At 63.9% G+C, this 26,544-nt stretch overlaps 3 protein-coding genes and 1 long non-coding RNA gene across 8 annotated transcripts; 2 read left to right on the top strand and 2 right to left on the bottom strand.

The window, feature by feature from the left end:
* Positions 1-618: 618 nt before the first annotated feature.
* On the bottom strand, positions 619-10,345 carry LOC310886393. Its single transcript, XR_014575298.1, has 3 exons — positions 5,199-10,345; positions 1,734-1,821; positions 619-1,636 (listed from the first exon to the last, which is right to left on the bottom strand). It is a non-coding gene; the product is annotated as an uncharacterized lncRNA (long non-coding RNA).
* Positions 10,346-10,496: 151 nt separating this feature from the next.
* KANK3 (KN motif and ankyrin repeat domains 3) lies at positions 10,497-22,601 on the top strand. Of its 5 annotated transcripts, none has more exons than XM_083810763.1 (11): positions 10,497-10,642; positions 16,186-16,260; positions 16,577-18,367; positions 18,454-18,553; positions 18,684-18,899; positions 19,395-19,482; positions 19,691-19,910; positions 20,038-20,180; positions 20,445-20,645; positions 20,724-20,822; positions 21,108-22,601. In XM_083810763.1, the coding sequence occupies exons 2-11, from the start codon at positions 16,224-16,226 to the stop codon at positions 21,162-21,164; spliced, it is 2,952 nt and encodes a 983-aa protein (XP_083666889.1). In that variant the 5' UTR covers positions 10,497-10,642; positions 16,186-16,223; the 3' UTR covers positions 21,165-22,601. The 5 variants fall into 5 exon arrangements, with proteins under 5 accessions (XP_083666889.1, XP_083666887.1, XP_083666890.1 ...); XM_083810761.1 differs by lacking the exon at positions 10,497-10,642 and adding an exon at positions 11,270-11,450; XM_083810764.1 differs by lacking the exon at positions 10,497-10,642 and adding an exon at positions 11,270-11,450 and having other exon boundaries at positions 21,111-22,601.
* Positions 22,602-24,363: 1,762 nt separating this feature from the next.
* On the bottom strand, positions 24,364-25,038 carry RPS28 (ribosomal protein S28). Its single transcript, XM_083810894.1, has 4 exons — positions 24,929-25,038; positions 24,801-24,848; positions 24,599-24,725; positions 24,364-24,488 (listed from the first exon to the last, which is right to left on the bottom strand). The coding sequence occupies exons 1-3, from the start codon at positions 24,965-24,967 to the stop codon at positions 24,603-24,605; spliced, it is 210 nt and encodes a 69-aa protein (XP_083667020.1). The 5' UTR covers positions 24,968-25,038; the 3' UTR covers positions 24,364-24,488; positions 24,599-24,602.
* A 24-nt stretch (positions 25,039-25,062) lies between these two features.
* Positions 25,063-26,362, top strand: NDUFA7 (NADH:ubiquinone oxidoreductase subunit A7). Its single transcript, XM_083810891.1, has 4 exons — positions 25,063-25,172; positions 25,274-25,323; positions 25,673-25,822; positions 26,105-26,362. Exons 1-4 carry the CDS (start codon positions 25,122-25,124, stop codon positions 26,199-26,201), a joined length of 348 nt encoding a protein of 115 aa, XP_083667017.1. The 5' UTR covers positions 25,063-25,121; the 3' UTR covers positions 26,202-26,362.
* The last annotated feature ends 182 nt before the right edge of the window (positions 26,363-26,544 follow it).

A 26,544-nucleotide genomic window follows, 5' to 3' on the forward strand; every position in this document is an offset into this window, starting at 1 on the left:
TATCGCTCCTTCCTGTGGCGTGTCTGGAATTTGGGGACTTGCAAATCTGCTTGATTTTGTCACGCTCGTGCAGCACGGCGAGGCTTCCTGCTGCCCCCCCGCACCGCTCCCCTCCAGCCTGACCATGGGCCACTTGTCAGAAGCTTTGCCCACCAAAAAAAAAAGCTCCCTTTAGAGTTTTGCATCAAGGTGAAGCTCAGAGGCGAGGTACCTGTAACTGCACGCAGCCGCTCCGTCCGTCCAGAGTGAGTCACGGTGACGAAGATACGGAGAGAGGTTTTGTGACCAGAAGATAAGTGACGTTCAAGTCACAAAGACCTCACAGCTCAAGCAGCCGTTTGGTGCTTTTGACTCACGTATTTCCTAAAAAAGCTTTCATTGCATGTCCTGTTCTTCTGCAAAGTCCCGCGCAGGGCCGGCTGGCCCCGTGCCGTGGTTGTAGGGACTCAGCTCTTACTCCCAGAGTAAGACAAGAGGCGCGTGGGCAGGGGTGGCTGCAGGCAGCAGAACGGTGCCTTGGAGCACTCAGCTGAACCAGAGAAATCGCACATTGCTGTGCCGGCCAACACTGAAAGCATCTGTTAGGGGTCACTGGGGGTAGATCCCACGTCCCTCCCAAAATAGCACACCCCCAACTGCCTTTTAACTAGAAGGCAAGAATGGTAAACAGAGCTCCTCAAATACTTAAAATTTTAAATTTTAAAACCCTGGGACTAGAGGCTCAACAGTCCCAGGGTTTTCATTAACACCTTCTCCATCTACTTCCGAAATGGCAGCTGTTTTAGCAGGGGCACGCGTGCCCCCCTGCTGGCACAGCTCCTCGTAGCCAGTTTCAGCCCTGCCCTTGCACTGCGCAGCTCTGGGCTGTGAGCAGCACAGCTGGGCCATTCGCCGGAACAAAAAAACATCCAGTGCTTTTTTCCCCATCCCGGTGCTGTTTATAGGTTATTCCCTGGGTAACTCATACTCACTACCGGCCTCTCGATTTGGCTCACCCTCTCCAAAACCCCACGGGAGGTTTGAGTGGGAGGAAGGGCTGAGGGTGACCCCGCTCTGAGCAGCTCCCACTGCAGCCAGTGCCGGGGCGGACACCACAAAGTGCCACCGCAGCACCGCTTATCTGTGACCCAGCTGGGGCTGTGACAGCGATGTGTGACACCGGCCACGGCAGCTCTGTCCCCTCCCAGCCGCCCCGTTTGCTCCGTGGCCGGTCCCCAGCAGTGGGACGCCGCGCAAGCTGCAGCCCCTGGTGCGTCACTGCCTGAATTAATCATCAGCCTCGCTCCACGCCGGGCTCCTTACTTAGAGAGATTTTTGCACATTAAAAATTAACGGCAGTAAATGATTGATGGCCGAGAAGCCCCACGCGCTGCGGCAGAGCTCGGTCTGCTCTGGTTTGCTTTCCCGAAGGGCCGTCACGCAGCCCTATCCCCAGCCATCCCCTCCACTGCTTCAGGCACCATCTGGGGGAAGCAAACTGGCATGGCAGCAGCCCCCCCCAGAAAGTGAGCACTGGATATATAAAGACGCCATCCATCTGCCGGAGATGCTGTTTTAGTGTTGTAGTTGGCGGGAGGTAGCTGAGCATCTTCAGGGCCCATGCAGGACGATGGCTCTGCCAAGGGAGGCTCTGCGCCTGCACAGGTATCAGAGGTGTTGGCTTGCCCTGTGTGTGCAGGGCGAAGCGTGCAGCGCCGAGCAGTGCAGCAGGGCTGGGAGATGCAATTTGGGACCTTCTGCTCGCTCTCTCCCTTGCCTCCACCTCTCCACGTTGCCCCCCTGCTGTGGACAGGCAGCTGGGAGCAGCCACTGAGGGGATGCCTAGGTCAGGGTGGGGGACAAAGCTTCTTTGCACCGGCCCAGGCTGCGTGGCCTCTTGTCCCTCCTGTCACTGTCCCACAACCTGTGAAGAGGTCCTGCCCTCACCTCCCAGTGGGGCCCAACTGCCTCCCACAGCCCCCCCGGCACCCACCCCACCCACTGAACACACCCCTGCCCCCACCCCGGGCACCCACCTCAATACCCATCACTAGCACCTGCTTCAGGCACCCATCCCGCACCCCCCTCCCCACTCACCCACCCCATCCCCGCCATCCCTCACCCCACCCACCCCAAACACCCACCCTGTGCACCCCACTTCCTTCACCCAAACCCACTCACCCACCCCAGACACCCACCCTCAACTCCCCATGCACTTCCAGCACCCACCCCAGACACCCCTGGACCCAGCTCCAGCACCCACCCCACCCGGACACACCGTACTCACCCACCTCCTGCACCCACCCCACCCCCAGCTCCCACCCCACGTATACCCCAGCTTCAGGCTCTCACTTCCAGCTCCCAACCCTCTCACCCACTCCCAGCACCCGTCCCAGGCTCCCATCCTGCACACCCACCCCTTCACCACCTCCAGCACCCACTCCCGATACTCCCCGAACACATCCCCAGCACTCACCCCTTGCACTCCCTTCCCATACCCACCCCATGCACCCACCCCATACCTGCACGCCCAACATCCATCTCCTGCACCCACCTGCAGCACCCACTCCATGCCCGCACCCCAGGCACTCCCTTCCAGCACCCAACCCTCTCACCCACCCTCAGCATCCATTCCAGGCACCCCCCGAAACCATCCCCAGCACTCACCCCTTGCACTCCCTTCCAGCACCCACCCCATGCACCCACCCCATACACGGATACCCAGCACCCGCCCCATGCATGCACCCACCCACCCCATGCACCCACCCCAGCACCCACCCCATGCACCCACCCACCCCATGTATGCACCCCTAGCACCCCCCACGCACCCCCAGCACCCACCCCATGCACCCACCCCCCCCACGCACCCACCCCAGCACCCACCCACCCCATGTATGTACCCCATGCACCCCTCCCATGCACCCACCCACCCCATGCACCCACCCCAGCACCCACCCCATGCACCCACCCACCCAATGTATGCACCCCCAGCACCCCCCACGCACCCCCAGCACCCACCCCATGCACCCACCCACCCCATGCACCCACCCCAGCAACCACCCCAGCACCCACCCACCCCATGTATGTACCCCCAGCACCCCTCCCATGCACCCACCCACCCCATGCACCCACCCCAGCACCCACCCCATGCACCCACCCACCCCATGTATGCACCCCCACCACCCCCCACGCACCCCCAGCACCCACCCCATGCACCCACCCACCCCATGCACCCACCCCAGCACCCACCCACCCCATGTATGTACCCCATGCACCCCTCCCATGCACCCACCCACCCCATGCACCCACCCCAGCACCCACCCCATGCACCCACCCACCCCATGTATGCACCCCCAGCACCCCCCACGCACCCCCAGCACCCACCCCATGCACCCACCCACCCCATGCACCCACCCCAGCACCCACCCACCCCAGCACCCACCCCAGCGCCCACCCACCCCATGTATGCACCCCAGCACCCCCCCATGCACCCCCAGCACCCACCCCAGCACCCACCCACCCCATGTATGCACCCCCAGCACCCCCCCACGCACCCCCAGCACCCCCCCCACGCACCCACCCCAGCACCCACCCACCCCATGTATGCACCCCCAGCACCCCCCCACGCACCCCCAGCACCCCCCATGCACCCACCCCATGCACCCACCCCCCCCACGCACCCACCCCAGCACCCACCCACCCCATGTATGCACCCCCAGCACCCCCCACGCACCCCCAGCACCCACCCCAGCACCCACCCCAGCGCCCACCCACCCCATGTATGTACCCCCAGCACCCCCCACGCACCCCCAGCACCCACCCCATGCACCCACCCACCCCATGCACCCACCCACCCCAGCACCCACCCCAGCGCCCACCCACCCCATGTATGCACCCCAGCACCCCCCCATGCACCCCCAGCACCCACCCCAGCACCCACCCACCCCATGTATGCACCCCCAGCACCCCCCCACGCACCTCCATGCACCCACCCCATGCACCCACCCCCCCCACGCACCCACCCCAGCACCCCCCCACCCCATGTATGCACCCCCAGCACCCCCCCATGCACCCCCAGCGCCCCCCCATGCACCCACCCCAGCACCCACCCACCCCATGTATGCACCCCCAGCACCCCCCCATGCACCCCCAGCGCCCCCCCATGCACCCACCCCAGCACCCACCCACCCCATGTATGCACCCCCAGCACCCACCCACGCACCCGCCCCCCACGCCCCCCCCTCGCGCCCCCCCCAGCGCCCGCCCCGCTCCCCGCAGCCGCTCCCCGGCCCGGCGCTGCCCCCTCCCGGCCGCTCCCGGCCCTGCCCAGAGCCCCGCGGGGCCGGAGCCGCAGGTTCGTGGAAATGAAAAGGCTGGAAAAGGCCTCCGAGATCACCCGGTCCAGCCGTCCCCCTGCCACCGGTATCACCCACGAAACCGCGTCCCTAAGCACCCCGTCCGACCTTTAACGCAGTTTCGCGGCTGCATCCCCGGAGCAGCGGGTGCAGGGTCACAGGCACCCTGCAGCCCCAGCACCCCACAGCCCCAGCACCCCACAGCCCCGGCACCCCAAAGCCCTGGCACCCCCCAGCCCCGGCACACCACAGCCCTGGCACCCCACAGCCCCAGCACCCCACAGCCCCAGCACCCCACAGCCCTGGCACCCTGCAGCCCTGGTACCCCACGGCCCTGGTACACCCCAGCCCCAGCACCCCACAGCCCTGGCACCCCACAGCCCTGGTACACCCCAGCCCCAGCACCCCACAGCCCTGGCACCCCACAGCCCCGGCACCCCACAGCCCCGACACCCCCCAGCCCCAGCACCCCACAGCCCCAGCACCCCACAGCCCTGGTACACCCCAGCCCCAGCACCCCCCCAGTCCCAGCACCCCCCAGCCCCAGCACCCCGCAGCCCCGGTACCCCACAGCCCCGGCACCCCCCAGCCCCGGCACCCCTCAGCCCCAGCACCCCGCAGCCCCAGCACCCCCCAGCCCACGCTCACCAGCCCGGCCCGATGTGTCCCACCCTGGCCAGCTCCTCGCAAAGCCCCCGGCCCCAGCAACACCCTTGCAGCCCAAGCCCTGCGGGACCCTGCTCTCAAACCTCCCCTTCCCCTTCTTTTTCTTTCCCCACCATCCGGCAAGACCAACGCCTCCTGCCCCGGCCCCGAGCCCGGCTCCGCTGCCACGTCCCCTTCCCTGATGCCTCCTGCTCCCACCTCTGCTCCCCTCCAGCGAGGTGGAGGTGACAGGGTGGGACCTACGGCCCTGGGGCCGTGCCCGTGCCCTGTGAGGCTCCTGAAGCCTCGAAGTGACATCGATTTTGGGGACCGTTTCTCAGCTTTGGGCTCCTCCGGCTCGCGGATGCCCATCCGCTCCCAGCCGTGTGCCCGCGCCCAGAGCCCCCCGCAGCCCGGCCGGCTGGCAGGGCACTAACAAGTAACCAAACGTCCCTCGTGTCAGGTGTCTGCACTCCTGGGGGGCAGCACTGGTGGGGAAGCTGCATCTGGAGGGCAGCTCCTCCCACAGCACCCATGGGTGCTGGCTGAGGACAGCTTGGTGTGCCTGAGCCTCCCTGTCCGCACCCCACAGGGTTTGGGGTTAAGACATCCCAGCAGATGGGTCCGAGCCACCCAGAGCAGCACAGGGAGGGCCAGGGCAGCACCCTGGTGCTGTAGGACCAAGCCACGCTGTCCCTCCCGTCCTGCTCCACAAGGGAGGAGGGACGTGGGTCCTGCACACCCAGCTGTCCCCTCGTTCCTGCGGGGCTGTCCCCTGTCCCTGCACTGCTCATGAGGTCCCAACCCCACCAAGAATCACCTGCAGGAAAAGCTGTGGTGGCTTGGCTGCTGCCAGTGCCTCTGCACATGCTGGCAAAAAAAAAAAAAAAAAAGAAAAAGCAGCTGGGTGCCAGCACTGGGGCTGATTCCCAGGAGCAGCATCCCAGCCACCTGCATTCCTCCCGGTGTCACCCATTTTTCCCGTTTGTCCAACGGGAAACTCCCGGAGATGGTGGCGATGGTGATGGGGGACCTGCTTCTGTCCAGCAGATGGGTGGGAAGGTGGGGATTTCGCAGCCGAGGTCAGAGAGCAGAAAGCAAGTGGCTGAGGTGCTGCCGGGAGGAGGACGCGGGCCCCAGCACGGCCCACGGAGGGGAAGCAGTGGGAAGCCTCATATTGTTGGCTCCGCTCCGCCGCTGCGGACTCAATGGCCCGATTGTGCGCCGGGAACAGATGCACCGCTTCAGGCGGCCGCACAGAAAGGCTTTCTGCTGCCGTCAATGGCAGAGCTATGTGGTCCCGCAGGGAAGGTCCCGCTCGCTGCCCCGGCCCTCGCCAGATGCCCGGCAGCCGGGGACCCGCCAGCGGCGGGGCGCGGGGCGGAGAAGGGCGCTCTGTGTGTGAGCGCCGCTGGAAATGTCAAAAGCAAGGCGGGTGCTGCGAGCCCGAGGGCTCCGCTAAGGCCGCGGCGTGCGGGGGGGTTGCAGCAGGGAAGTGGGGCTGGGACAGGGGTGATGGGGAGCTGGAAAGGGCTGGAAATAATTCCCAGCGCAGAGACTGAGAGATGTCTTTGTCGGTGGCGGCGGTGGAGCAGAAGGGCATCCGCTGGGAAGGATGTTCCCTTTGTCCTCAGGACGCTTTCCTGGGTGCTAAAGGCCAGAGAGCCGAGAAGAAGAAGCATTTGGGGGCTGTTTTGTCCCCGCGGTGCACACCCATCCGGATCCTGCTCTGCAGGGTGAAGGGAAACATGCGGGTACGGCTGAGCCCACGTCACCTGCCAGGGCTGAGGTGGGGACACCAGTGTCCCCCCGCAGGGCAGCGTCTTCCCTTCTTGCTCGCCACATGCACGAGCCACGCGAGCGAGACACAAGCCACGCACAAGCGAGACAGGAGGGCAGCAAGCCGACAGCTTGTCCCTCCCCGTGTGGGTGCTGCTGCTCCGAGCACCCTGGGGCTCCCACTCCTTCGTGGCAGCACCTACCTGCTGCCGGCCCTGCCGAGACGGGGAACCGGCTGCCACGGGGTGGGGGCAAGCACGGCCGCTGTCCCCAGGCTGCAGACAAGGAGCTGCCACGGGGAGGTCAGCAGGAAAGCCAGGAGACAGAGCAGACAGATATGGAGGTACAACCTAGAGGCTCCAGAAGCAGATAATAATAATAATAATAAACATTTAAAAATCAATTTTTAAGGAGTGCTGAGTTTAAGCGACCGGCACAACTTTTCAAAGCAGCTCAGGCGGCAGATCCTGCATGCACAGCCTGACCTGAGTGCCTGGGAAGCCCTGGCCCGGGAAGCACCCCACTCCCCCCGACTGCTGGGGTACATTTAGGGCCGTGCAGTGTCAGGAAAGTGCCGGCCACTGGGGCCAGTCCCTCCGGTGCTGCCAGCGGAGCTGGCCCCTGGCCAAAGCAAATCCCGGCCGCGGAAAATCTACACGGCACTTTCCTCAGCCCTGATAAGGCTGGGCTGGAAACAGCCACAAAAAAAGCCACCCCGACCGTCCCCCCACACCGAGAGTGCTAAATATCGCCTGAGATAAAAGCCTGCAGCCGCCGTGCCACACAGGCAAGGAACGTCACCTGCAGCCGGCTAGATCAGAGGGGACACGGGAGAGGGGACGGAGGGACAAGGGTGCCCTGCACCTGGGGACGAGAGGGCGCACAGGGTAACGGGGTGCTGCACATTGGTGGGACGTGGGAGGGGGTGACATGGAGCAGGAGGTCCACAGACAGTGGGTGACACTGCACGTGGTCTGTCCCTCGAGCATCTGCCACAGTGGCACTAAATCAGGCTGGAGGGTGTCCCCGAGGAGGTGACAGGGAAGGGGAGACGTCGGTGTGTGAGGTGATAAATGGGGACTGACGCCGCGTTTGGGTGCGGCTTCCCCGCAGCGGCTTCGGCCTCCACCATCAGCCCCCTCCCTGCCAGCGGTGGGCCCGGGGTGGGCGTCCTGCAGCCCCCAGCCAAACCTCCCCCCCCCCCCCCAGGTGTCCCCAGCCAGCCCCCGGTAGCTGGGGAGGCTGCTCCGGCTCCGCTCTCGGGCTGTTTGTTTTGCTCTGCTGCTGCTACAACGTCCCGGGGAGGAAGGATCCGAGCGGAGATGCAAGGAGAGGAAACCAGCTTCCTGCCCGCTCGCAGACCTGCAGGCAGAAAACAAGGACATCCTGCCATGGCCAGCGGGGACGGCCGAGCCTCCTGGCGGGGAAGCGTGCTGGGCTGGTTTATTTACGCAGCGCCGAGGCGTTCACGTCGCTTTCCGACAGAGAAAGCAGCAGCCAGCCCTGCCCCAGGGGTCCCCGAGGGTCCCACTCCGGGTGCGGCTGGGCGAGCCCGTTCGGGGGGCCACAGAAGGGGCAACGGAGCTGGGAACGGGGCTCAGGCAGGCGCAGCGGAGCTGGAGCAAGCAGAGATTAACTCAGTCTGCCAGGAAATGGCTCAAACACACCCGAGTGGCTGCTTTTCCAGGTGCTCCCTGAGCATGCACGGCTCTCCCTGCCCTGCGCCAGCACTAGCAGCAGCCCTCAGGACGGCCAGGAGGGCTTTGGGACCTGCTGCCCCGGAGGGGACGGAGCAGTGGAAGCCTGGCCAAGCTCTGCAAGTTTTCTGTTACACCGACCCTGCTTGGTTTCTGCGATAAGTTCTAAGGACGTGCTCTCAGCCTGTTCTGGCAGTTCGCAGCGATTTCCAGGTCCTGGTTCTGGTCTGCTGCAGAGAAACGCCCCGTCACGCTGGTGCGCATCGCAACACACGCACACGTGCGTGCGTGCATTCCCCTTCCAGCTGTCCCCAGGGACTGGGAGCATCGTGGTTGTCCTGATAGGGAAACTGAGGCATGGGCACACGGACAGCCACAGCCAGGGCTGGCAGGGAGCAGAGGATGGGGGTTCACAAGGAAAAGCCGTTTTCTGAGGCCCTCTTTTGGAACAATTCTTTTTTTTACTGTTTTTGTTGAACTGAAGGCTCATCGGGTCGTGGAGCTGCTTGCTCAGATGGCTGCTCCTGGGAGGCCCGGGGCTGCTCTCCCTGGCCAGTGCAAGGCTCGGGACTGGAAGAGCCGTGCAGGACCCTGCCACGATGCCATGAAACTCTGCAGAGCCTCAGACAGCTCAGCTGCAACATTCCGGTCTCATAACAAAGTTTTTTTTGTTGTTGTTTTTTTTTGCAAAACTGCCCCTGTAACAGCAACAAGAGCCCGGCTAGCCCTCATCGCAAGTCCGTGCAGGGAGATGGGGACAAGAAGAGCTCAGTCACAGGCTGTGGCAATCCCGGATCCTTGTCTGTCCCTTAGTGGGGCTGAGCATCCCACAGGGGCACGGACCTGCTCCCCGCGTGCCAGCAGCGGCGTGGCTGCGGCTTTACCCACGCGAGGCCCAGCCAGGGAAGCCAGCAGCGCCCTTTGCCCCCGAGCATGGGTTCGGATGCAGCTGCGGGGGGCCAGCAGTCCAGCCGGGCGGGTGCCACCGCTCGGACCGGTCCTGGCTCAGGCTACCACAGCCCCGGGGGGAAGCCTGAAGGCAAACCTCCTCCGTCCGACCGCCCAGACCCAGCACTTTCCCCCACGCCGCCTCCCAAAAGCATTTGTGATTTGTGGTTAAAGCCCCGGCCGGCCCCTGGGACGTCTCTGTCTGCGTTCTTGCATTGGAGCTCTGCAGTTTCAGCATAAAACCACGGATGTTAGAAATAAGCACCATCCCTCGGGGCTGACTGTTCTTGGACACCCGAGCTCAAAGCCAGGGGCTCGCACCGACAGCGGAGGGAGCATCTCAGCGCATCTTGGTCAAAGGCTGCTATTGAGTTTTGTCCTCAAAATATCTTCGAGCTACCACAGCTCTGCGCTCCAGCACCAAATTTAGGCAGCCCAGGTCTTCATGCCCTCTGAGACCACGGGCTGTGAGAGGCCTTCCCACTCTTCTCACAGCTCTGCTGGGGTGGCACCAGCTCACAAGGGCCGGAGAGGCAGGAAGACCTCGCTTTCCCACTCTCATTTTTCCACAACTTTCCCTTTTTTTTTTTTTTCTTCTTATATTCGCAAGGAGGAAACAAGAAAAGTTTAGCGATGGGTGAAATTCTTGACAGATGTCCAAGAGCACGAGCAAGGGACCTGGACGCGGAGCCGTGCAGCCGGGGGTTGGGCGCTGGCGGGTTTTGACTCATCGCTGGATTTCACCTTTCCAGATCTTGCTGGAGAAGGAAAGCCGCGGGGGGACGGAGGACCCAACCGATTTCTTTGTTGAGCAGTCACTGAATCATCAGGAGCGGTGCTATTTTAGACCTGCTTTGGGTACAGAATGAGGGCATGAAATCACGCAGCTCATTACCACAGGATGCCAGAGAGGCCAAGTATGTAAATGGGCTGGAGGGGGCTGATGTCTGTCGGGAGAGGTAGAGCCATTAGGGCTATTAAGGTATTTCCGTCCGGATGCAAACCTTTTGTCAGGAAGTCCCCAAGCTGCCAGCTGGGAGGGATGTCGGGAAGCACGTCTTGTTTCTCCTGCTCTTCCCGTGAGCAGCGTGACGGAAGAGCCGGCCGTGGAAAAATACCCAGGGGTTCAGCAGCTGGGGATGGATCCTGCCGGAAAGGAAAGAGAAAGAAACAAAATTGGTGCTGAGGGATTCGGCAGGCAAATCCACACTGTAGCAGATAGCGAGGGCAAGCTTTAAGGTGCGAAACTGCCGAGGGTCCCTGCGGGATGGGGAACGGCCCAGACCTCGCCGGCGTGCAAAGCAGGCGGGGAAGAAATCTGGCAGGAAAAGGAGACGAACAGCCTGCTGCTGGGCCGGGGGAGGGCTGCCAGACACCCGGCAGGGCCGGGCCTGGGGAGCCTGGCCAGGGCAAGCGGCACAGGGCCACGGGCCACGGGCACAGCGCGCGAGGCGGCGGGGACCGGGCAGGGCTGTGGGGCACAGGCGGCAGGACCCCAGCCCCCTGGGCCAGCAGCGGTGTCCCTCTGGGGGTCCCCAGTTCTGTGGGGCGAGCCGGGCAGGGCCCCCCCCAGCCCAGGCTGCCTTCGCTCGGGGCACCCCTTGTCCCCCGGGGTGCGAATGGCGGGGGTCCCCCAGCCCGGTGGACTGAGATAAAGCCAGTGGACTTTCGGGGAAGGGGGGGGGGGAGCACCCTGACCCCACCGGGACCGGGGGAAGGGGGAGCACCTCGCAGGGCCCCGCTCCCGTCGATGCGGGGAGCGCGATCCCGCCGGGGCGGTGCCGGGGGCGGCGGCGGCAGCAGCCGGTGCCAGTCCCGGGTCGGGCCGGGGGCGATCCCCGCCCGCCGCCGCCCCGCCCCGGCCCCGCCGCCGGCCCGCCCCCGGCCCTCGGCCCGCGGCTGCGGCGGGGCAGCGCTGCCCAGAGCCGCCGGGCCCGGGAGCGCGGCCCCGCGGAGGGGCCCGGCTGCAGCCCAGACGTCCGGCACGGCCCGGCCCGGCCCGGTACGGCCCGGTACGGCCCGGTACGGCACGGCTCGGCCCGCCGAGGTGAGGGGCGGTGGGCCCGGGAGCGGCTCCGGCGGCGGGACGGGGCCCAACGAAGGGTCGCTGCCGCCCCGCCGGAGCCGCCGGGGGCGCGGAGGGGCTCCGGGCATCCCGGCAGGGACAGACCCGGAGCGGGGGGAGCGGCACCGGGGCGGGGGCCGCGCTCCGTCGGGGCCGGGCCGGCGAACGGCGGCTGGCGGGGAGGGGGGGGGGGGGTCCCGAGGGGATCCGGGGGGGTCCCGGGCTGGGGGGCTGCGGGCACCCCGTGGTGCCGGGGACCCAGGGCCCCGTGGGTGCCGTGGGGTTCCTGAGGGGCTGCAAGCACGCGGGGCTCGGGGTGCTCCCAGCTGGGGAGGGCGAGGCCAGGGCTCAGCCTGCGGGGAACCCCGCGTCCCCCGCCGGTGCCTGAGCGCCCACCCGGCGTGGATTCAGCCTCCCTGCCACAGGCCGGTCGCAGGCTGTCGGGGCTCGTTGCCCGCTCCGTGCTTCGTCGCCAGCCCCGAAAGGATTGGAAGGTGTTGGTGGAAAACGCTGGCGGGCTGCGGTGCGGGTGCAGGACCGGCAGTAGGTGTTTCCTAGCAGAGCAGCGCGCAGAGCTGTTGGAGCCCCGTAAGGTGCGACGGGGTACCCAGAGCCATTCCCCAAGCGAGCGCGTCTGCGTGCCAACCACACGCCCGCTGTTCGGGCGCTGCGTGAGCTCGGGGAGGTCCGAGCATCGCTGTAGCGGGTGGGAGCCCGAGTAGCTCCCTGGCCTCCCGACCGGCCGACCCAGGCAACGGTGACGACAACTCCAGAAAGAAGAGCCCAGCCCTCAAATCAGGCTGTGGGGAAGACCGAACCTTTCCCCCCTCCCTCCGTCCCCGTGTCAGTGCAGGCACACCCACCCCGTGCGTGGCCAAGGACCTGCGGCAGCCCTGGGTGGCCCAGGCACGGGCTGACCCGTCCGTCCCATCCAGCTAGGGCAGAGGCACTGAGGGGAAGGGGCGATGAGCACCCAAACCCCCCTGGCTGTGCCCAGCCTGCCACACCGGCGGTGGCATCGCAGGTGATGTGCCTCAGTGACAGCCGGCTCAGGGCTGTGACGGCTCCGTGCGAGGATCCCAAATCCCAGCAGGTCGCTGGCAGCTCCTGCCCTCTTGCTGCGGAGGAAGCCGCCTGCTTGCTCAGTGGTTTCCCTTTAACTTTGGAACAGCCTCAGCCCGGGGCTTCAGGGCTTATCGCCCGTGCGCAGCTTCAAGGGAAACGTGCCTCGCGAAGATAAATCAAGTCGCACTGGCCGGGGCTGCTCTGGACTCTGTTCTTCTCACATTCCTCATGACCTCAGTGTTTTGGCTCGGAGGACGGCCAGGGAGCGCCGTCAGCATGTCCGGCCCTGGGCGGTCGCCTCGCTCCAGCCCCGTGGATCGTGCGGCTGGGGCAGGGAGCAGCCCCGCTGCGCCCCTCGCCAGGGGATGCGGTGCAGAGGTGGCCAAAAATCGCTCGCCCACTGGCCCTGGGCTTTGGGACTGGACGAGCATCGCCCCATGGACCATGAGGCCAGCGGCTCGCAGTGGGTTGGGCTCAGCCTGGGGTGCGGTGCTGGGTGGTCCTGAGCCAGGGTTCCTCTCCAGGCCTGGCCGGCAGATTCATCTCCGGTGGCTGTCGTCGGCTTGCTCGGCTGTGTGGGCGCAGCTCCGCATCCAGCTTGGCTCCTGGGGCCTCTCACCTGCTGTGGATTTTTATTGTACTCGAGCTGAGCAGCTCCGCTTTGGCCCAAAGTTTCCTGTGTGGGCATCAGTACGACAGCGAGGGGATAAAACAAGTGTGGGACCAGGGCAGAGCATGGCCCCAGCTCTGCAGGGACAATTCGGTCCCTGCACATCCCCGTCTTGCTTATGAGCCTCCCCGGCAGCACTGCAGCTTGCGCCAACCAGCTTTTGTGCGGAAATGCCAGGGCCAGAAATGATGCTTTAACTTCTTCTGAAGGGAGCTGGGATGGCACAGGGTCCTCCCATCTCCGGGACCGGTGCTTTGAGCAGAGCGCCGGGTCCTGGCACGTCTTCCCCTGGGCACAGGGGTGCCCGCTGGCTCGGCAGGGGTGCGGAGGCACCCGGCAGCACCCAGCCCTGTGTCCAGGGGAGCGGCCGAGGCTGCCAAAACCCAGCCTTCTGCAACAAAGCCGCCGACACGGTCCTCCCCACCAGGGCCTGAGCTGAGATGGAGAGCGGCTGCTCTTTGAACCGGTGCCGCGGTGCTGGCGGCCGCGGGGACAAGGCTGGCTTTGTGTGGCCGAGCCCAGCAGGTGACGGCTGGGACGTGGGGACTTAACCCTCTCGCCGCTGCTGCGTGTCAGCTCCTCTTCTCAAGCCTCGAGAGCTCAACTTCGGCCTGATGCTCTCCTCTCCTCCCCTCCCAGCCCAGTGGCAGCCGTGGGCTGGGTTGCAGTTGGCCGAGCAGGCACGAGGAGGGGAAAGCACGTCCCTGGGTCACTGGCGTGGAGGGGACGGCTAAAAGAAAGCGAGTGCAACGCTGGAGCAGGGGCACCATTGCCACAAGCTTTATGGGAGGCGTCGCGGTGCCCAGCCCTTGCAGCCCCCTGCAGTGCGGTGCTGAGCACGGCGGTGCTGAGCGCGGTGGCTTTTCCTGGCGCGGCCCCAGGCAGGACAATTCCCGGTCGCGCGGCGGAAGGGAGCTGCCGGGCCGCTTCCCCGAGGAAATGCGCCCGTGCTCGGGGCCGCACGGCCGCTCCTGTTGCTCTCCCTTTTCCTCCCGCTTGATCCACGGTGAGCGCGAAGCCCGGTGGGGACTCGATCCTGGCCTCGGCGCTGTTTAATTACTTGCACCAAGGGCACCAGGCCCCGTGCAGGAGGACGCCGGCCGCTTCCCCAGTTCAGCGAGGAGGAGGAGGATGCGTGAGCCTGCTGGGCATGAGGCCGGCGGTGGGGTGGCGGCACGGAGGTGGCTCTTAGCCGAGAAGATCCCGAGGGAGGCGGAGGCGGTTGTCTCAGGATGCTCGTCGGCTGGGGTGGGTTGGTGGAGTCGGGGAGCCCAGGGTCCGATCCTGCCCGGCTGGACCCAGCCCCTCATCCCTGCGTGCCAGGGCCAGCAGCGTGGGGCCACGGGCTCCCGGCTGCTGGGTGAGACAGGTGGAAGCGTGGAGCATCCCCGCGTGGGGAGAGGCTCGCGTGGTCCCAGGCGCTGCTCCCGGGGCCAGCCGAGCGATTTGCAGTGAGTCGCTCGCTACAACTCGTTAAAAGGAGGTGGCGGGCTTGGGGGCAGAGTGGGGCCAGGGAGAGGAACGAAATGCCCAACGCTCGGTCCCAAAGGTTCGGTTATGGATGCCGGTGGTCCCTGTGCCCTTTTCCAGGCAATGCTGATCCCCAGCTTCCCTTAGGCAGATCAGACCTGGTCCTTTTGTGTGGCATTGATGCCTCTGGGCCTCTCTGGCCGCTCACACCATCGCTGAGCCGCTCTCCGAATAGGCCTCGACGTGCCAGCAGCTTCCGCCGACTCGCCCACGGTGGCACTTGTCCTGTGCCTTCTTCCTGACGGTGCCGAAAATAGCCCAGGGCCAAATGCTCTGCCCACTGACAGCTGCACGGCGCCCTGTGGGGAGGGTCCCCACGTCCCCCACGGCACAGGGACCCCCAGGCAGTGTGGGGATGGGCACGGGGAGCCCTGGGGACACGGGGACCAGCACTGGAGCTCCTGGGACAGACGTTGCTTGAGTGACGGCTGCTTCCTGCAAGGGATCAACGAAGCTGGGAACAGGAATGTTCCCAGCACCGGGCTCGATTTGGCTCAAATCAACATTGTTCCCGCAGCCCCAGTGCCCAGATGCAGCAGGTTGGAGCTGAACAATTGCAGCTGCCAGCCCCTCGGCGGTGAGCTCACCCCTGGACCGTGGCCCGCGCTGCCATTTCCCTCCCCTCGCCTTTTGTTGGGTTTTCAGGAACGTTGCAGCCCCTTTTTGCACCTTTTTTCCCCGCGGGGAAGGGAAATGCCGGTGCTTGCCGCGCTGCCTGCCTCCCTGCGCTGAGTGCCAGGCTTGCAGGCGGGCATCCCGCTGGCTCCCCTCCAGCCTGCGCGTGCCTGGCTCCTGGGAAAACCAGGCTCTCGTTTCACACCCCCCGCACCCCCCCAACCATGCCTTATCCCATGTTATCCTCGGGGAAAAGCAGCCAGGTCCCTCCTGGGGCCACCAAGCAGCCCCCGAGGGTGGGTGGGAGCCAGGGCTGGGGGTCAGCAGCGGAGGGGGTTTGGCAACGCAGGGTGCCCTGCGGCGAGGGTGGACGTGGTGCGGAGCAACTGCTGGGTGCTGGGAGACGCCTGCGGTCGCGTGGCTTTGCAGGAGCATCTGGTTTCATTATCCTAGGCAAACTTCTTGCTCCCGTAAAGGCTCAGTGCCCCGCTCCAACAGCCTCCTTCTCGCAGCCTGCTCCCCCGGCGCAGCCGAGCTCTGACTCATGGCTTTGCGCCCTCGGAGCTGGCAGCGTGGCCGCCCCAGCCCAGGCTGCGAAGCATTCCTTAAATGTACAAACAATCCCCAGCCCCGCCAGCAGCGCAGGGCTCGCCCGCCTGGGAGCAGCCCCAGCCCGGTGCCGGCACCCGGAGGGGACCCAGCTGGTGTCGGGGCATGGCCGCGGGGATGTGCCCCGGGTTCGGGGCTGGGGCACCCGCGCCAGGGGAGCGGTTTGGGCTTGCTGGGGACGGTCCGGTTTGCAGGGTGTCGCAGGACAGGGCCCCGCTGTTGTTACAGGTTGATGGTCCCATGGTTGGCGGCATCCCGGGGAGAAGATGGCTCAGCCCGCACACCTGAACCAGAACCTTCCAGGTAAAGGCACCGGAGCTGTGTGTGGGGACCTGGCAGGGCCGTTGTGGGCAGGGGACAGGGGAAGGAGCAAAGGGGAGGGGCAGGGCTCAGCCATCCCGTCCCGATGGGTGTCATCACCTGCAGCAACTTGAAAGCAGAGCAGGTGCCCTGCAACACCTGATGGCACCACAGGTGCCAGGGATGGGCCGTCCACCACGTCCTTGTCCAGCAGCATCACGGGTGGGGGCTGCAGGCTGTGAATCCCGGCAAAGCCTGGTTGGAAAAGCCTTCCTGTCTCTGCCAGCTCCCTCCCTAAGCATCTCTGCCTGTCTTGCAGATCTCGGGGGCCCCTTCCTGTACAGGGACCAAGACGATGGGGAGAAGAGCTCGTATTCGGTGGAAACCCCCTACGGCTTCCTCTTGGACCTGGATTTCCTGAAATACGTTGATGACATCGAAAGCGGCCAGACGCTCAAGAAAGTGCCGCTGCCGCGCAGGGCGAAAGGGGCCAGGCAGCAGCTCGGCACGCTGCGCAGCCCCAGCAGCCACACCAGCGGCTGGACCTCCACCGAATCCCTCACCTCCACGGCCAGCGAGGACGGCAGGACCGCGCTGCTGCTGTCCCCGCACGGCCGGGCGCCCCCGGAGCCCCTGAGCAAGCAAACCTCCCACCCCACGTCTCCCCCGCCGGCCGTGCGGCTGCTCCCGCCTCCTGCCCGCAAGTGCTTGGCACGAAACCTGCAGGTGGAGAAGACCTTGCTGGAGACGAGCAGGAGGCTAGAGCAGGAGCAGAGCCATTCGCAGCCGGGCGCCCCGAGCCAGGTGCACCCATGGGTGCCGGCGGGCACCGAGGGCCAGCCGGGCTCCGCACGGATGAGCCCTGGCAGCTCGGGGCACAGCACGCCGGCTGCAGGGCTCGGCGCTGCCCCGCTGCAGCACGTGCGGGAGCAGATGGCCGCGGCCTTGCGGCAGCTGCGGGACCTGGAGGAGCAGGTGAAAACCATCCCCTTCCTGGAGATGCAGATCTGTGAGCTGCAGCAGGAGAAGGCGAAGCTGATGGAGAAGCTGTCGGTGGAGCCCGGCGAGGCTCTCAGCCGCCCCGGCGGGAGCGAGGAGCAGCCCCGAGCGGGGCTGGAGTGCGAAGCAGAGCCGGCAAAGGGTCGAGCAAGCAAGATCGCGGAGCTGAGGAAGCTGACGGAGAAGCTGGCCGTGTCAGAGCGGGGCAGCCGTGGCTGGCCGGGCAAGGGCACGGCCGCCCGCCCCAGGGGTGACGAGAGGCCGTGCCGCTCTGTGGCCGTGGGCGAGGACCGGCCCATGACCGACGCCGTCTTCTACTACCAGTCACAGCAGGCGGGCAGCGGCGAGCCGGGCAGCGGGGCTCCAGAGCGCCGGGACGCAGCCGTGTGGGTGCTCGAGTCCTCGCTGGGGCTCGCCCCTGAGGTGGAGCGGGAGCTGGAGCTGCTGCAGCAGACGGTGGGGCACCAGAAGGAGGTGATTGCCCTGATGGAGGGGCACCTGCAGGAGGCCACGCGGGAGCTGGAGGAGCTGCGGCTGGAGGTGTGCGCCCGCCGGCCCTGCGGGCGCACGGACAAGGAGGTGACGGCCAAGCCACAGGTGGCCGAGGTGCTGGTGGAGGCAGCGGTGGTGACGCAGAGCCAGGCAGTTGGCGACCCCGTGGAGACGGCGGATGTGGCCGTGGGGTGCTCCCCGCCGACGGCCTGCGTCGGGGTGGGCTGCTGCCCCGACAGGCGGGATGTGGCAGTCGGGCCTGATGTGGCCACGGGGCACGAAGACAAAGGCAGCCAGGCCGACATGGCCAGCTCCAACAGAGCCAACACCAACATGACCAGCACCAACAGGGCCAGCGCCGACAGGGCCAACGCCGACACGGGCGCTGCTGATGCAGGCACCGCCGTCCCAGCACGCAAGGAGCTGGAGCCCAGCGCTGGCGGTGCGGGATGCCAACGCACCCCAAGCAGCCCCCAGGGTGCGGCGGCGGTGTTGGAAGTGACAGGGGACACGTGCCTGGGCAGCCCGGCCCCTGGGGCCGCAGCTGTGGAGGTGGTGGCCGGTGGCCGGGATCCGTCCCCAGCACGGGACGGCAGAGCAGCTGCCAGCCCTGCAGCCGGTGAGTTGGGGAGGGGGTTTGGGGTGCCCAGGAGCCCTGGGGGGGGTCTGGCTCACTGACCCCTGCTGCCCATCTCTCTGCTCCAGGAGCCCTGAAGTCCATCATGAAGAAGCGGGACGGTGCCCCCCGGAGCGAGGCCGAGGGCAGCAAGAAGAGCCTGCAGTTCGTGGGCGTGCTGAACGGGGAGTACGTGCCTGGGGCTCCCGCCAGCGCCCCGTGTGCCCTCGGTGCTGGGGGCAGTGGGGAGCTCCGGGGGGACCGGCGGGTACGGCAGCTCCCACCGCAGGGCATCACTGAGCCCCCTCCCTCTGCACAGGTATGAGAGCACATCCAGTGAGGAGGAGGAGGAGGATGGAGACAGCTCCTCTGAGAAGGCTTCAGCCGACAGCTCCGACAGTGAGGAGCAGGGTGGCACCGACACTTCGGAGGAGGAGGAAGAGGATGCCGGGGGTGGCCAGAGCGAGGCGGGCGAGCAGCAGGAGCACGAGGGGGCCAACGTGGCCCCGCCAGAGCCCACCGAGGTGAAGGAGAAGTAAGTGCCGGAGGGAAGGTGCCAGGCATGGCTCAGGGCTTCTGCGCCGCGTTTCGGTGCAGCTGATGGGAAAAACACACTCGCCTCCTGCGGAAACCATTCGGCAGAAAAAAAATCATTCCAGCATCTCGGGTCTGCTAAGGAAACCACGAGACCGAGGCTGCAGCTGCCTCTTTTCTACGGGAGATAATTCGGAAAAAAGAAAACAACAAAAAAAAACCTCAGTAGCATTTTTCAACAAAGGGAAAAAATTCGGCCTAAAAATGGGCAGATCGTGTCTGAGCACGTCCGTATAAGGCTGCATTTGGGAGGCTGGACACCCCGGGGGCACGGCTGCAGGCCTGGGGAGGAAGGCTCGGGGTGGGGGGGGACATTCACTGGGGGGAGCGCAAGGAATTGGGGAGAGGAGCAAAACCTTGGGGCCTTGCTTGGGGGGCAGAGGGGCCGGGGATTCCTCGCCGCGTGGTGCTGCAGCCGCCCTCGTGCTCCCCCCAGGTTTGAGCTGAGCCCCAGGATGCGGGAGGCCTGCCTCATCGTCAAGACGCACCTGGGCCATCCCGGGGCCACCAAGAGCAAGGAGGCGGTGAGTTGGGTGCTGCGGGTGGCACGGCACGGGGCTGGGGGCACCCCCGGGCCAGCGAAGGCCGGATCAACGCTTTTCTTCCCCAAACAAGTCCCAGATTAACCCCCAAATCCGCGTGGACTCAGCCAGGGCCGTCCCAGCACTGGGCTGGGCTTTGGGGTCCTGCCTTTGCGCCACGCGGAGGCTCAGCCCCGCTCGCTGCCCGCAGCTCGCCAGCAGCAGCCTGGTCCTGCAGGAGTGGTTCCGTCTGTCCAGCCAGAAGTCGTCCGTCCCCGACACGGTTGCCAACCACCTCCTGGCCTTCGCCGAGCTCTCGCCAGCCCTCCTGGCCCACGTGGTCAACCTGGCCGACGGGAACGGCAACACAGCCCTGCACTACAGCGTCTCCCACTCCAACTTCCACATCGTGCAGCTGCTGCTGGACACGGGTGGGTGACCTCAGGTCTGCCACAGCTCCAGAAATGTCCCCCCTGCCAGGATGCCGCCCTCCCTTCCCCCCCCACCCCCACCGGGAGCAGCACCCTGAGCCTCCCCCGGCTCTGCCCGTCCCCACAGGGGTCTGTAACGTGGACCACCAGAACAAAGCCGGCTACACGGCACTCATGCTGGCAGCGCTGGCAGCCGTCGAGCAGGAGGACGACATGAACGTGGTCAGGAGGCTCTTCAGCATGGGCAACGTCAATGCCAAGGCCAGCCAGGTTGGTGTGGGATGGGGGCCGCGGCGTCCTGACCCCCTCGCGGGCAGCTCCCGGGGCCGCACTCGCCTCCTGAGCCCACCCCGAGGGCAGGACCCCAAACCTGGCGGGGGCGGTACGTGGGGAGGGCGTCATGCATCTTCATCCGTCTGGCATCGGGGCTCCAGCTCTGGGCAAGCAGGTGCTCAGAGCCCCTGCGGGCACTGGGGCAGCAGGGGGACGAGCGGGTGGCACAACCGTCCCGGCAGCGTCCCTTACGTCACGCAGGCTGGCCAGACGGCGCTGATGCTGGCCGTCAGCCACGGACGGCAGGAGATGGTGGAAGCCCTGCTCGCCTGCGGAGCTGACGTGAACCTGCAGGACGAGGAGGGCTCGACTGCGCTGATGTGCGCCTGCGAGCACGGCCGAGTGGAGACCGTGAAGCTGCTGCTGGCTCAGCCCACCTGCAACATCTCCATCGTGGACAGCGTAAGGCGCCGGGGCCCAGGCGTGCTCACCCGCCCCTGGACCCAAACCTCTTCCCAACTGTTCTCCTGCCCTCCTTAGGATGGGAACAACGCTGTCGCCATCGCGCTGGAGGCCGGCCACAGCAACATCGCGGTGCTCCTGTACGCCCACCTCAATGGGACAAAGGCGCAGCCCCACGTGAGTACTGCAGCCCCCCAGCCCCTGCCGCCCGCTCTGTCCCGTGCAAGGGACGCAGAGGTGGCACGGTGCCCTGCACGGTGGGCAGGGGGCAGCGCGGGAGGGGAACGGGACCGTGACAGATGAGAGCAGCTGATGGTCCCCGAGGAAGGGGTTGTGGAGGCGAGAGCAGAGCATCCCAGGTGCTCGGCGCATCCTCGGTGGCAAGGGCCCAGCCTGGCTGGCCATCACCAGGAGCCACTGGATGGTCTCCGGTGACATTTGGTGACTCCTCCCTCTCTACAGCAGGGGACATCAACAGCGGGCACCAAGAGCCCCGGGAACCCAAAGAAACTAAATTAGAATAACCTTTGGATCCAGCCGTGTGCCAGCTGGCCACCCTCAGTGCTGGGCTGTAATTTATGTCCCCCCCCTCCTGCTGCTCCTTCGTGTGCTGAGTCGCTCCCTGAGGCTGAAGAAGTTTTCATCCTCCTGTCAATAGAGCAGGCGCTGTCCCTGGGCCTCGCTCGCCCTGCCTGCTGCAGGAAGCGTCCCACGGTGCCCCCCTCGCTCCAAGTGACAGAGGAGCCAAGCATCAAGCGACCTCCACTCCCGGCCACGATCACTGGAGCTGTGCCACCTTGGAGCCCTCTGCAAGGCCCCAGCTCACAGGAACAGCGAAAAAGAAAGCCAGCAGAAATAGCAGCTGGTTTCTGCTCCTACAGCCAGCTCCCAGCAACTGCAGGAGGGCAGCAGAGCCAGTGATGGGGAGCAGGGCTGCAGGAGGGCGAGCATCAGCAGCGACAGGAGAGGGGACAGAGCAGCTGGCTCACGCTGCCACAGGAGCATTTCCAGACTGAAATGTGCGCCCATCTTCTCTGGTGTTTCATTTCCCAGCAGAAATCTGAATATTCTCTAGCACATGCACACAAAGGAAAAAAACCACATTGCTTTGTCAAAAAAAGCTGGAGTTCAACATGAAATCACTCAACGATTTGATTTGCTCGATGGCAGCAAAACTTGTGGATGCTTGGGGCTACAGCCAAGCTGAGAGAAGGGGACTGAGAGCCACAACTGTTTAGGGGCTGGGCCTGCCCAGCTGATGCCCCACACAGGATCCAGAAGGAAAGATAAAAATCACCTTGTGAACACTTCCCCTTTTAACTGTCTCACAGCCGCTAGCAGCTCAGGGGCTCGAGTTGCTTTTACGAGTCCCTTTCTGCCCACTTCCCCAAGGGGAGGGTGGCTGAGGATAGCTCCAGGAAAAGAGATCAGCAAGAAGAGCTCAGAGGGAGAGAGCCTAGGGCCTGCGGAGATGGACGCGTATGTCAGAGCACGTGTGTGCGTCTGTGTGAGTGTGTGCGCACCAGGCGGGGTGGGAACAGACAAGGTAAGCTTTAAGGACTGGGAGCAAAAGAAAAAAAAAGGCTTTTGCATGTGAAGCAGGCTGCGCTCTCTGACTCCTTCACAAAGGTGACCCATGTTGCAGCTCCTCTTACTCCTCAGCTCATCTTCCTCCCTCACTCTCACACCCCACAGGCCTCGTCTGAGCCATTCTGTCTGCTGGGAAATGCTCCCCAAGAAACTCGTTTGGGCAACGTGCCGCTGTCCTCGCCCTTTTTCAGCTTTGCACTGAAGTTAATATAAGATGCTCACAGCCACTCTCTTTACGCTGCTCTGTATGTACTCCATACTCACTGCTTTGGTTTCACAGGTTTGTTTACTGACATTTTAATACTGATGTTTATTTTTAAGATAAATAAAACTTCAAGTAAAATTATTTTGAAATATTACAACGACCATCAGCAGTCTCCTGCCTCCTTGTTTGAGTCAAGCTAAAAGCCCCAGAACAGCTTCGGCAGAAGAACAGCCCGGGCACAGCCCTGGCCCTGAGCAGTCACCAGCATTTCAACCCATTCCCTACAAGTTTATGAACTGGTTAAATCCATCAGTCTTGGTTTCTTCCAGCTGAACTGCTCCAGAGCTAGGAGCTGGATTCGGGTACCATGAGGTGGCATCTTCAGGCCTGTTTCACTTCATGGGACCAAACAAGACACTGGACCCCCTTCACTCTCCTTGGGTTGCCCCAGTGTTGGTGCTGTTCAGCTGCTTTGTTGTAGGGCAATCATCTGACAGCGGGGATGCGAGGTGACCTCACTCCTCATACAGGGCTGAGGGTACACCAACCACACGGGGACAGCTGGGAAAGGCAACAGCTGCTCCAAGCCACCTCCCCACAAACTCACCCCCAGCTGCCACTAATTCACAGCTGACACCTCACACCTTGCTCACGTCTGGCAGCCCTGCACTGCCTCCTGTCCAGAGTGCAGAGGCTCCCAGGTCACTGCCAAAGCTGTGCTGGGAGAAAAGAGCAGCCAGAGAAGTAAGCTCCAAGGTGGGCTCCCCTCCTTGCACTCCGAACTAGCCCCTGAGAGCTCTGTCACCAGAAGCAGGGTAAGAGATGCACCCTATGCTCTGAAACTAAAGTGACACCACAGAGGAATCAAGAGCTAGGTCAAGCAACAACACAGGCATGTCCCCAACAACTGCTTTCTCCAGACCGTAAAAGTCACAGGCCCCACCAGGGCACAGCTGCCACTTGCAGGAAGGAAAAAAAGAATTACAGATGCTCCTTCAATGCCAGCCTTGAACAACAGCCCTCGCTAACTGCCTACGTTCAGCAATTTGAACATTCAATTCCTTCAGCGCTCTCCTGAGCTTTGGGATTCTCCAGCCTTCATTCCCCCGTTACTGAAGTGCCTTAATAAGGTTCAGAACATCGAAGGAGGAACACCCCCCATGAGACAGACACTGCGTGACAGTGAGCACAGCATTAGGAGCCACAGACCTGACTTAGTTCAAACACATCACAAAACAGCATCGCTCCCCACTTGGTAGAAAATGCTAGTTTGCCACAGGGGCAAAGTGCTTAGAAACCACCTCCTAAACTGTGACATTTCTCAGACTGGTTCCTAACCCTTTCAGTCTTACCTCTACATTTATATAGTAGCCTAAAATAATAAACTCTTCTAGCTGATACTGTGGTGGAAGGGAAAGCTGAGAAGAAAGTGAGATTGATTTACCAACTCCTCTAAGGGGAGAGCAATGAGTGCTCTTTGTGGGCGACTGCCAGGAAAGACAGCAAGCAGTTATATTTATAGTGGCATTTATAGAATAGCTTACTGAGGACAGAGAAACAGAAGCAGCAGGCAGCCACTTTTCAAACTGGTACAAAGTTTGACTTTTGACTTGTTATCAGATTCTACAGACGTCCATCAGGTGTACCAGTGGCACTCTGCTGGTGACGCACAGAGAAACACTCATCAGAGTGGTTGGAATTAACATAGCTGTAATCAAAAAAATAAGTTATTTTTGTTGCAAACGACACATTAACAAAAACACAAGAACACAGATATGTCAAGATGAAGACCTAACGTGTAGCCCCAGTCACAAGCAGGGTGTGCTTTTGTCTGACTGAACCCAACAACAAAAGGAAGGTGGGTGCACACCAAGGCAAGCCAGAACATTCACACGCTCAGTGAGTGAGTCCTGGACAAAGGAGAACTGGAAAAAAAACCTTTATTGTGTGAACAACACAAACGCCACGCTCCTCTCCATCTGTGACCCACGTCCAGCTGAGATGATGCACGCTGGTGGCTCCGAGTACACGGGACAAGTCTTCATCACCTGAAAGGGAACAGCAGAGACTGTGTCTGCCCAGGGGCACGGCGCCAGGCCCTCATTGCCCCTCGGGGGGCGGCGGGGCCGGGCAGTGCTGGGGGAAGCGGGGCACCCACCGGCTCAGCGCAGCCGCCGGGCCTCGCGCTCGGACTCGAGCAGGGTGAGGACATCGCCCTCGCGCACCGGGCCCTTCACGTTGCGGATGATGGAGCGGCTCGTGTCGTCCATGAACTCCACGCGCACCTGCGGCACGGAGCGGCGTCAGCTCGGCCCGGCCCGGCCTAGCGGCGGCCCCGCGGCCCGGCCCGGCCCACTCACCTGCGTGCACTGCCCCTGGGAGCCGGTCCGGCCCAGCACCTTGGTCACCTGCGGGCAGAGAGCACGGCGTCAGCCCGCGGCCCCGGCCCTCTGCCCGGCCCCGGCCCCATCCCGCTCCCGCCCCGCACCCTGGCCAGCTTGATGGGCTGCACGCGGCTCGTGTCCATGGCGGCTCTGCGGCGCAGGAAGGGAGGGGGCGGGCCCCCCGCCCCGCCTTATATAGCGCCAAGTCTCGCGAGATCCGGCGAGCCCCGCGCGCCGCTCCGCGCCCCGCCCCGCCCCGCCCCTCCCCTCCCCGCCCTGCCCTTCACAGCGGCCAAGATGGCGACGGCCACCCGCATCGTGCAGCGGCTCCGCAACTTCGCCGCGGGGGTGAGGGCGGCCGCGGGGCGCCGCTGGGGTACGGGGGTGGCCGGGGCGGCCGCCGCCGCCCCCATCCTCGTCCCCTGAGACGCTCTCGCCTTGCCTTGCAGCGGGACCTCCAGGCCAAGCTGCAGCTGCGCTACACGGAGATCTCCAAGAGGTACCGGGGGCGCTGCGGTCCCGTCCCCCGAGGGCAGGGGGCTGTCCGCGGGGCACCGGGGAGCCGAGGGGGCTGCTGCCGCCCCGCTCCGTGCGGCCACAGCCGCGGTGTGGGCAGGGCCCTCAGGCCGCTGCGGCAGGGATGCTGCCCACCCGGTCAGGGTGCCCAGGGCCGTGCCTCGTAACGCGTTATGTGATAATACCGTGTTCGTGTCGGGCCTCCCGGCTGCCCTGGGCACCTCACAGCCCCTGCCTGACCCGTAGGAAGTACCGCAGCGCTTGTGTGGCGTGGCGCTGAGCCTCCCTGATACCCACCGGCGCGCTGAAGTCCTTAAACTTTTCCCATCCAGAACCCAGCCGCCGCCTCGGCTCCCGGTGGGTCCCAGCCACAAGTTTGCCAACAACTATTACTGCACGCGGGACGGACGCCGAGAGGCTTTCCCTCCTCTTGTGGTTGCGTCGACACAGAAAACCCTCGCTGCAGGGGCTCAGGGCAGCAGGTAGGTCTGACCTGGTCTGTCCTGCGGCTCTGCCGCTCTCACTGCTCAACGTGAGCAGGTTCGAGCCCTGCGTGGTTTGTACCGAAAATACGGAGTTCTTTCAGTAAGTAGCATTGACTTACAGGTTAAAAGAAGGCTGAGCTAATTCTTTGTACTTGTCTCCTCTTGAACAAATAAAGGAGTTGGCTGGAAATTGACTTTTGGCGTTAATAAAACCAACACTCTCAATTTAGGCTGAGCACTATTAAAACCTCTTCTTCTCTCTTCCTTTTTCTACCCCAGTTCAGGCTCTGCAGTGACAACAGCTGAGAAAAAGCCAGTGACACCAGGGCCAGCAATTAGGAAGTGGGAAATTTCAAAAGACCAGCCCTATTTGTGAGAAATTAAGAAGGCTGGATGTACAGATGTCAGCTTATGAAAAAGCAGTACTCTAATGGGTAAGCCTGCAGTGGATTTAGCTACAATGCTGCTGTATGGAACTTATCCTAGTTTTGCTGATGTATGACTAATAAATACATTTAAAGTTGTAGTTATCCTCCCATTTTGGCTGTCCTGTTTGAATTGTTCAAATTATTTTAATGGTGTTTTGGATGTAAAGTTTTCTTGAGGGAATAGTAAGGTAGTATATGAACTGGAGCTCGGGCTTAGTGGATTTGTATGCCGTCTGTGGCCTTCTCTGCTCCGAGAGGAGACCCAGAAGCACAGCTGGAATATCACTGAAG

Source organism: Anser anser (genome assembly GCF_964211835.1).
Source record: "Anser anser genome assembly, chromosome: 25".
NCBI lineage: Eukaryota > Metazoa > Chordata > Aves > Anseriformes > Anatidae > Anser > Anser anser.

Coding starts and splice junctions, on each gene's coding strand:
- KANK3 (XM_083810763.1), top strand. CDS start 16,224: ATGGCTCAGCCCGCACACCTGAACCAGAACCTTCCAG. Junction 18,900..19,394: donor CCCACCGAGGTGAAGGAGAA/GTAAGTGCCGGA, acceptor TGCTCCCCCCAG/GTTTGAGCTGAGCCCCAGGA. Junction 20,181..20,444: donor TCAATGCCAAGGCCAGCCAG/GTTGGTGTGGGA, acceptor TACGTCACGCAG/GCTGGCCAGACGGCGCTGAT.
- RPS28 (XM_083810894.1), bottom strand. CDS start 24,967: ATGGACACGAGCCGCGTGCAGCCCATCAAGCTGGCCAGG. Junction 24,849..24,928: donor AGCCCATCAAGCTGGCCAGG/GTGCGGGGCGGG, acceptor CTCTGCCCGCAG/GTGACCAAGGTGCTGGGCCG. Junction 24,726..24,800: donor CCCAGGGGCAGTGCACGCAG/GTGAGTGGGCCG, acceptor TCCGTGCCGCAG/GTGCGCGTGGAGTTCATGGA.
- NDUFA7 (XM_083810891.1), top strand. CDS start 25,122: ATGGCGACGGCCACCCGCATCGTGCAGCGGCTCCGCAACTTCGCCGCG. Junction 25,173..25,273: donor TCCGCAACTTCGCCGCGGGG/GTGAGGGCGGCC, acceptor CTTGCCTTGCAG/CGGGACCTCCAGGCCAAGCT. Junction 25,324..25,672: donor TACACGGAGATCTCCAAGAG/GTACCGGGGGCG, acceptor TTTCCCATCCAG/AACCCAGCCGCCGCCTCGGC.